General features: G+C 42.3%; 1 protein-coding gene across 1 annotated transcript in view; it reads left to right on the top strand.

The window, feature by feature from the left end:
* Positions 1–6,094: 6,094 nt before the first annotated feature.
* Positions 6,095–10,222, top strand: part of LOC100580500 (cytochrome P450 4X1) — a 50,986-nt gene continuing 46,858 nt past the window's right edge. Inside the window, exon 1 of the mRNA XM_030823865.1 lies at positions 6,095–6,268. Within this exon, the coding sequence (XP_030679725.1) occupies positions 6,095–6,268 (174 nt within the window). The remainder of the gene's footprint in view (positions 6,269–10,222) is intronic.

The following is a 10,222-nucleotide window of genomic DNA, read 5'->3' as shown; positions in this document are numbered from 1 at the left end:
AAGGAAGAAAAATAAATTATTGTGTTAAAACATTATAGAGGGTGTACTGAAGGAATAAATCGTGGGCTTGGGCCATTCAGAGACAGAGAAAATAAATAAGTAAAGAGGTCTTTAAGGACGAAGAGGAGTTTACCAGTTGGTAAATACTAGAAAAAGGAAAAAGCACTGGCAGATTCATGGAGATCATACATGAAAGAGCAGAAATGGGATGAGCTCCTCTTCAAATTACCACTCCTCTCACTTTTTTCATAATTATCTCCACAAGGTCATAACAAAGGTCATCAATTCAGAACATAAAGGAGATTTCAGAAAGAATTCCTTGGAAGTCAGCTCTCCCAGGGGCCCCATTTCCTCCTGCTCCCTAATCCATCTAAACTCTTATGCCCAACACCTTCCTCCTTTGCCCCACTCATGACAGGTGACTCATTCCAGAACCCAGAGAGTCTGAGTTCTTTTCTTTCTGCCTCAAATCCTGGGCTCCTATCCAAACCAAAGAGTAGGGACATGTAACTATTTACACTTCAATCCACCCAACCTCCCCTAGTTCTGTGGCCACTTTCCACCATCCATCACTCCCTCCCTAACCCCCACTGGGGACCCTTGGACCCTGACTCTTTCCCTACTTGGCTCAGCACCTGTTTTTCTCCCATAGCATGAGCAACAGTAGCTCTGAAGTCAGAGATTTTGGCTTTGAATTCTTGTTGTGCTTTTTTTTTTTTTTCCCTCCCTAGATTCTCAATTTCTTTAGAGTTGGGCTCATAATGTGGTAATGGCCAACATTTAGTGAGCACTTGTTATGTTCTGGCCATGAAGCCAAAACTTTACATGCTTTCTTCATTAAAAACTCTACAAAAGAGATTTAAAAAAAAAATCTTCATATTATAGGTGGGAAAGCTAAGGTGCAATCAGGGTAGCTCCCTGTCCAGAATCCCCCAGTTGGTAAGAGGTACAGCCAGGATTGTAACCCAGGCAGTCAGGCTCCAGAGACTTTCCTGTTAACCATTCATTTAAATGAGGTCATGATTAAGTTGAGCCTCCAGTCCAGATGGCAGCCCCTAAACTTTCCAGGGGGCATTTCATGTTTGCTATGTTTTATTTAGTATTTCCAAATAGCAAGAATATGTGTCAGATTATGAACTCCACATATTGGCATAAATGTAAGTCTCATTATCCAGGGCAGCTCCTGTGAGAAAGTGAATGGCAACCATGGGGCTAGGTGTAGCACAGTCATTGAAAGCGATGTTTATGGAGAATGTTTAATGATATGAGTAAAGCATATGGGAAAGTGATAAAAGCAGAATACAGAGCCGTATGTAGAGTATGAATGTAACTCTTAGAAAAGTGTGCTTGTGATTGTCAAGACTTATTAACAAGTATATATCTATCCCACTTATTTATTTATTATTTTATTTATTTATTTATTTATTTATTTATTGAGACAGAGCCTTGCTCTGTTGCCCCAACTGGAGTGCAGTGGCACGATCTCAGCTCACTGAAACCTCAGCCTCCTAGGTTAGAGTGATTCTCCTGCATCAGCCTCCTGAGTAGCTGGGATTACAGGCACCCACCACCATGCCTGGCTAATTTTTGTATTTTTAGTAGTGACAGGGTTTCATCATGTTGGCCAGGCTGTTCTCAAACTCCTAACCTCAGGCGATCCACCCACCTTGGCCTCCCAAAGTGCTGGGATTACGGGTGTGAGACACTGAGCCTGGCCTATCCCATTTATTTGCTACTCAGATACCTCCACAAAAACTCCTGAAATGTGGTAACTCAGCTGCTATGTCCTTTGCTTCCCATTGCATGAAGCAGATGACTGTGTCTGTTGATGATGGCCAAGAAATACCTACTGATTGAATCAGTGAGTGACAGCTAGAATAAGCAAAACTTTGAACTGGTTATATCACCATCCTGAAGAGACTCAGTTCAGTTTTGAATGCCACATTGTAAAAATGAAACTGATATTTTTGTTGCTGGATATTTGCCTGATTCAGTGTTTAGGCATGCCAAGGCAGAGGAGGGAACACCAAGTTGTCCCTTGGTGGCATCTTGAAGCAGTTACTCCTGTGGGTAGATCAACCCAGGGACTTGATTTCTGGGTTTTGATAAAGGTGAGTTTGATGCTGATGTAACTTTATATTTCTTGTTTACTTTTACTCCTCTACAAAAACTGTATCTTCCAGGCACAAACCTTTAAAACTTAAATATTTGCTTGCTTTTCTAGTCTGATGGAAGGCACAGAAATATGTTTAGTTTTAGCTGAGGACCTTCGGTATCATCACTTCCTACCTGGAATGAGAGGCAGAGGTGATTCTGAGAAAGGGAGGTTTTCTTACCTCAGTACCTTGCACAGTGCCAGCATGCCATTAAGCCTCAAAATGTCTCTTCCGTATTTGCTGAGTGCTTAACCTTTGCTAAGCACAATCACAGCTACTCCTTAAGTTACTAGCTGTCATTAATATTAACCTTATTTTACAGACAGGTGAACCAAGGCCCAGAGATGTTAAGTGACTTTCAGATTACAAAGCATGTGAGTATGAGTGTCAGGATCATCATTTCAAATTCCTAACTTCAGTTTTGCTAATATCTGAGTATGCTTAGGATAATACTTCCTAGGTGCTGGGCATGGAACAAAGTGTTTTTAGCCATATCCTTCTTCATTCTTATCATACCCTGATATGGGGCACATGTCACCATCCGTGTGATCTCTTCAACCTCTTCTCAGGTGACTGTCTCACCACGGGGCAGCTTCTAAAATACACCACGATCTTTCCCACCCCAAAGCCTTTGTGCTTGCTCTTCCTACCACATTGAATGTTCCTCCCTTGTGCTTCACACAGCCAGAGTCTCAGCATCCTTTGAGTTTCACCTTAAGTCTTGTCTATAAGAAGAGGCCTTCCCAGATCACCTATTTAAGCATGTCCTTTCCTTTAGTGTCTCTCATAGCACTGTCTTTATTCTCAGCACTCATTGCTGTCTGTGATTATTTTACTGAATTGTCTGTCTATTATCTGTACTTCCCATAGAATGAAAGGGCAGAATAATTTCGGTCTCTGTTCTCTGAGATGTCTGGAGCAGAGCCCTGCACATTTAGGTCCTCAATGAAAATGTTTTAAACACAATAAAGGCCATTTACGAAAAACCTGTGGCTAACAAACTGGGGGAAAAGCTGAAAGTTTGTCCTTTAAGAACCACAACAAGACAAGGATGCCCTATCTCACCATTCATATTCAACATAGTATTGGAAGCACTTGCTAGAGCAATTAGGCAAAAGTAGAAGTAAGGGACAGCTAAATTAGAAAGAAAGAAGTGAAATTGTCCTTGTTTACAGATGACATAATATTATATACTGAAAAAACCTGGCAACCCCCTTTGGGCCCCCTCCCATTTTATGGGAGCTCTGTTTTCACTCTATTAAATCTTGCAACTGCAAAAAAAAAAGAGAGAGAGCGAGAAAAAGAAAAAACCCAAATGCTCTATCAAAAAACAAAAAACCGGTTACAGCCAATAGACAAATTCAGTGAAGTTGCACAATACAAATCAAAATACAAAAACCTGTAGCATTTATATACTTGAATCGTAAACTAGTTGAAAATAAAACTAAGAAAGGAATCCCGTTTAAAATAGCTACAAAAGATACCTAAAAATAAATTTAACCAAGGAGTTGAAAAATATGAATACTGAGAACTATAAAACATTGATAAAAGAAATTAAAGAGGACACATATAAAAATGGAAAGGCATCCCATGTTCATGAATTTGAACAATTAATGTTGTTAAAATGAGCATACTGCACAAAGGAACATACAGGGTCAATACAATCCTTATCAAAATACCTGCAACATTCTTCACAGAAATAGAAAAAAATTCAAACATTCATAGAGAATCACAAAAGACCCCAATAGTCAAAGCAATGCTGAGAAAAAGAACAAAACTTAGAGGCATCACGCTACCAGACTTCAAAATATATACAAAGCTATAATAACCAAAACAGAATAGTCCTGGCTTAAAAACAGACGTAGAACAATGCAAGAGAATAGAGAACACAGAAATTAATTTACATATCCATTGTCAGCTGATTTTTGACAAAGGTGCCGAGAATAGTCATTGGGAAAGTACAGTCTCTTTAATAAACGGTGCTGGGAAAACTGGATATCCGTAAGTAGTTGAATGAAACTAGACCCCTATTTCTCACCCCTATTTCTCATGCAAGAGCCAACTCAAAATGGATTAATGACATAAAGTTAAGACCCTGAAACCATAAAACTACTAGAATAAAATGGGGGGAAAATGCTTCAGGACATTGGTCTGGGAAAAAAATTTATGAATAACACCTCAAAAGCAATGGCAACCAAAGGAAAAATGAACAAATGAGATTATATCAAACTAAGAAGTTTCTGCATATCAAAGAAAATAATCAATAAAGTGAAAAGATAGCCAGGAGAAAAGAAACTATTAATCAGACAGCAGATTAATATCCACATTATACAAGAAACTCAAACATCTCAACTCAGAAAAAAAATCTGATTAAAAATGAGCAAATGATCTGAACAGATATTTCTCAAAAGAGGACATACAAATGGTCAACAGGTATATGAACATAACGCTCAACATCACTAATCATCAAGGAAATGCAAATCAAAAGCACAATGATATATCATATCCCAGTTAGGATGGTTGTTATCAAAAAGACAAAATGGCAACAACAACAAAAACAACACTAGGAAGAATGCCAAAAAAGGAAACTCATATACACTGTTGGTGGGAATGTACAGTAGTACAACCACTGTGGAGAATGACATGGAGGTTTCTCAAAAACCTACAAAGAGAACTCACACATGATCCAGCAATTTTCCTACTGGGCATTTATCAAAAGGAAAGAAAAGGAAGGAAAATCAGTGTACTGAAAGGATATCTGTACCTTCATGTTTATTGCAGCACGATTCACAATAATCAACATGTGAAATCAATCCAGTGTTCAACAACAGATGACTGGATGAAGAAAATGTAATATATACACACAACGGACTACTGTTCAGCCGTAAAAAAAAATAAAATGCTGTCATTGGTGGCAACATGGAAAGAACTGGATGACATCATATTAATTGAAATAAGCCAGGAACAGAAACTGCATGTTGTCACCCTTATGCAGAGGCGAAAAATAGTTGATCTCATAGGTGTAAAAGGTAGAGCAGAGGTTACTAGAGTCTGGGAAGGGAGGGGTAGTGAGAGATTTTTTTAAAGGACACAAAATTGTAGCTAGATAGGAGGAATAAGTTTTCATGTGTATAGCACTGTAGGATGACTATAGCTAACAACAATATATGTTTTCAAATAGAAGAGAGCATATTGAGTGTTCCTAACACAAAGAAATAACAAATGTTTGAGATGATGGCGATGCCAATTGCCAATGGTCACTATACACTGTATGTATGAAAACATCACAAAGTACCTCTAAATATGTACAATTATTATGTGTCAATTTGAAACGTATTTTTTAAATGTGTTGAATGATACAACAAGGGTGGAATAGAGATGATTTCTCTATTGCACAACAAGCAACTATTACTTTTATAAAGAAAATGCTTTAATGTGGACAAGAAAGTGCTTTCTGGCTGCAGTGCAGTAGAGAGTTGGTGGCAGGTGTGAGGTGGAAGCAAGTTGGCTAGTTTGGAGGTTATTGAGCTAACCCCAGTGTAAGAAGAGGGTGGCTTGGACTTAGAACAGTGGATGTGGAGCTGGAGTGGGCACTGAAACCAGAGATGTTTAGGAGAGGGAGGTACAGGATGGGGAGTGAAGCTCCCACCGACTGCCTGGGCAGTCTCCTCCCCTGCCCTCCCAGAGACTTTGGGCCTTACTGGTGATACTGGATTCCCAAGTGGCCTTGGCCTTCTACTATTTCAGATCCAGCAGATGGGGAGACTGAACAAAGTGGTATCCTGGGCCCACCAGTTTTTCTACACTCACCCACTCTGATTTGAACAGTACACTGGCTTCCAGAACATTTGAGCCCAACTATGTCAAAGCTGTGTGTAGCCACAGGGGTGAGGTGTTCTTGGGAGAGCTGCTCTTCCTGAGAACAAAGGGCTCAGGCTATGATGTGGGGAGGAGGCCTGGACCTGTGTTCTATGCCTGGGCAGCTGAGGTTCCCACCCTGCTTATCAAAGTGCCTCCTCTGGGAACCCCCTAGTCTCTATTTGACCCAACCAACTTCTTCACTTGCAGAACCTCAAGCCCCAATATGTATGACTTCTTCCTCCAGTGGATTGGTGAGTAAGCACCTGCCTTTCTTGCCTTGCCCACCCCAGACCCTTGGTGCTGGGTGACCAGGACTCTGCCCTGCCCTACTTAGTTGGTTATCCCATCAAACAGACAACCTGGCCTCTTTGTGCCTGTCTTAGATTCAGTTGCTTTTTGGGGAGTCAGAGAAGGGGGCAGGAGAGCTTCTGGCTGGCTGGCAGGGGACATGGACCCAGGCACTTTCTCTTGCCAGGTTGTCTTCTACCCTGGATAGGCATCTCTCCCACTGGTCCTGTTTCTCTGGTAAATCCCTGATTAAGACACATTTTGGTCCAAAGACTGGTTCTAGAGAGACTGAATCTTAAGTATGAGCTTTTTTTTCCCTTTCTTTCTTTCTTTCATTTTTTTTTTTTTCAAGATGGAGTTTCACTCTTTTTTTTCTCAGGCTGGAGTGCAATGGCCTGATCTCAGCTCACTGCAGCCTCCGCCTCCGGGGTTCAAGCGATTCTCCTGCCTCAGCCTCCCAAGTAGCTGGGATTACAGGTGCACACTGCCAGGCCTGGCTAATTTTTCATATTTTTAGTAGAGAAGGAGTTTCACCATGTTGGTCAGGCTGGTCTCAAACTCCTGATCTCAAGGGATCTGCCCGCCTCGGCCTCCCAAAGTGTTGGGATTACAGGCATGAGCCACCTTGCCTGGCCAAGTATGAGTTTTCTGAATTGATTCTGGGTTTCTTGGAATTTGTTCCCTAATCTGACTAGTTAAAAAGTAACCAATTACTGTTTTTAGTGGTAAAGAGGACACTGGTAGTCCATGGCATGATGTCTCAATAGAGATTAGCAAAATATCATGGGATACTACTCATCAAATGCCTTATGAAAGGCAACCTCTTAGAAGGGAAGGTTCTGGGTGACCACATATTTGATACCTTATAACATTTTAGTGAAATTAAGGAACATATTAAGATTGGCTGGTTGTGGGCTTCAACTCACTGAAAAAAAGAAAAAAAGATTGTCTGGTTTCTCTTAACTGCACTAGATAAAGTGAGGAAAGAAAAAGATGAGATCAGCATTCAAATTTCCAGTACAAATGACCTGAAAGTGTCCATGTTTGTCACGAAAGAAACCCTTATGTTATGTAACTGCCCACTGAAATATCTGAAAACTAAATCCAGATTCTAATCCTACCAGTGTCTGAATTAAAATGCAAATTAAATTCTAAACCTTGGAGGGTGTCTTCTATTAAAATGAGAGCATTGATGAAAGTAATGGGAGCTTGAAAATTAGAATGAGGACATATGGGAAGATTTGAATGAAGCAGGGGATATCAAACCTCTACATTCTGTTTAATCTTTTTTGTCAATAGCTGAGTCTATCTTTTCCATTTATGCATTTCAGATCCAGAGAAATAACTTCAGAAGCAACTGAAGTTTGGTGGCAATACCCTGTAAGACTGTCATAAGGTTCTCCAGCAGGCTGTATATGCTTTCAATTAATGTCCAATATCTTGTACTGTTTCTTTCATAGCCAAGATTCATGGATCCAGCAATCCAGGGATGGAAATAGGAACGGAAGAACTCACAATTTTCACTACTGATCCAATAGCAAAAAAAATTTTTCTGTCCTACAAAATTGCTCTCTGTGTGCCTAGAGGTCTCAGTTCTGAAGAGAGGAATGTTTCCACCCAGAGACACATCAATTATACTCTTGAACTTGAAGTTAAGACTGCTCCCTAACCACTTCAGGCTTCTCATGTCTCTGAATCAAAGAGAGTTATGATACTAACTGGGGTGATTGACATTGATTATCTATGTGAAATTGGTAGGTCTTTTACCAATGAACTTAAAGAAGAGTATGCCTGGAATATAGGAGATACCACAGGGCATGTCTTAGTAGTGTAGTGCACTGTGATTAAAGTAAATGGAAAAATACAACAATCCAATTGAGGCAGGACTACTAATGACCTAGGTCCTGCAACAATGAAGGTTTGGATCACTATAGCAGGCAAAAAAGCATGACTGATTAAGGTGCCTGCTGAAGGCAAAGGGCATATGGAATGTATTGTGGAGCAAGATAGTTATAAATGAGAGCTGTGACCATGTGATCATTGATACAAAAAAGGACTGTAGTTGTTGTGATTATTTCTTATTTTGTTATGAATATGTTTGTGTTTGTATGATTTTTTTCTTCTCTCTTTTATCTCATTTACAATTTTTTTTTATGGTTTTCATTTTTTTTTTTCAACTTTTAAGTTCAGGGGTACATGTGCAGAATGTGCAGGTTTGTTACCTAGGTAAACTTGTGCCGTGGTGCTTTGCTGCACAGATCATCCCGTCACCTAGGTATTAAGCCTAGCATCCATTAACTATTCTTCCTGATGCTCGTCCTCCTCCCAACCCCATCCCCAATAGGGCCCAGTATGTGTTGCTCTCCCAACATGTGTCCATGTGTTCTCATCATTCAGCTCCCACTTATAAGTGAGAACATTCAGTTTTTGTTTCCCTGTTCCTGAATTAGCTTGCTGAGGATAATGGCTTCCAACTCCATTCGTGTCCCTGAAAAGGACATGAGATCATTCCTTTTTATGGCTGCATAGTATTCCATGATGTGTACATACCACTGTTGCAGGATCCTTGGGGTGTCGTTTTTCCAGCTGGAAATCTCTATGGCCAGTGGCACCTTGGCCCAAGTTTTGCATGGGCCCACTGGGCTTGTTCTGCCCAGTCGGCCTGGCAGGCTGTGCTCAGCTTATGCTACCAGCCTGGCTCCATGGCTGCCAATGGCACGCCAGCTGCAGAGTGGTGAGGGGTGTGTGAGTGAGCATGCGGTCTGGCAACTGCACACAGCTGCTGGGTATGTTGGCTGTGGCAGGGTGAGCAGCTCCAGGCACCAGTACAGGCACTGGCTCCACGCAAGGCTGTAGCTGGACCAGGAATACTACAAGCAGCTTCCACTGCAGGCATTGGGGAATGCAGTGGTGCCTGGAAGCTTGGGGATGCCAGGAATCGCAGAGCCCCAAAGAGGGTGTCATAGCCCTGACTCAGAGAGGCCCTAGGCCTGGGCTTCCCAAAGGGCTGCAGCTCATCTCTCCCCATCACCTGCAATGTGTCAAGTAGGGGGCATGTTTCAGCTCTGTTTGTGCTACAGCTCTTTCAGTCCCACCATTTGGTGAGTCCCAAGTTCTTCTTCCATGTCCAGAAAGAATGAGGTATGCTTACAACTGGAGGGTGAGCAAGGCAGAGAGGAGCTTCATTGAACAACAGAACAGCTCTCAAGAGACCCAAAGTGGGAAGCTCCATTCTGCAGGCAGGTTGTCTCAATGAGTGTCCAGCTCTCAGTGGAGAGGAGACCTGCAGTGGATAGCTCCTTTCCACAGGCAGGCCATCTGACTGGTGTCCAGCTCTCAGCAGAGAGGAGACCCACAGTGGATATAGCTCCTTTCCATAGGCAAGTCATCCCAATGAGTTGAGGAGACCCAAAGTGGGTATCTCCTTCCCGCAGCTGGTAGTCCCAACATTTGTCTGAGCCTGGCTGACTCCAAGGTTTTTATGGGCTCAGAAGAGAGAAAGTGCATGATGATTGGTCCATGGGTGGCCATGGGTGGGCCCAAAAAATGCACCATAAGTTCTAAGTATGGGCCATGAACTCAACCTGGAATTGGCAGCCTGGCCCCCGGCTTGAAAGTAGGGTTTCACCAGGACCCACCACTTTCAGTGCAAGGGCCTGTTTGCCTCCTGCCATCATCAACATGCTGTCCATGGAGCCCAGGTTGTTTGTGCCAAGGGGTGCCTGGAGGCCTGCACTGAGCCACCTTTACCCACCCTTCAGCCTCCCCCCAATACTCATTGGCACCCAAAGTCCAGAGGAGGCCAAGGCAGCAGGGGGCTGGCATGTCAGTGCCACCCTCAGTGCTCGCACACCTGGCTGGGTTGTGACAGCACTCAGGCTTGGCCACAACTTTGCTCTGCACCAGAGTGGGCACCA

The sequence above is a fragment of the Nomascus leucogenys genome, chromosome 12 (genome assembly GCF_006542625.1).
Source record: "Nomascus leucogenys isolate Asia chromosome 12, Asia_NLE_v1, whole genome shotgun sequence".
Taxonomy (NCBI): Eukaryota; Metazoa; Chordata; class Mammalia; order Primates; family Hylobatidae; genus Nomascus; species Nomascus leucogenys.
The sequence above is the reverse complement of the archived record's forward strand: the minus strand, read 5'-3'. Positions and strand labels throughout refer to the sequence as shown.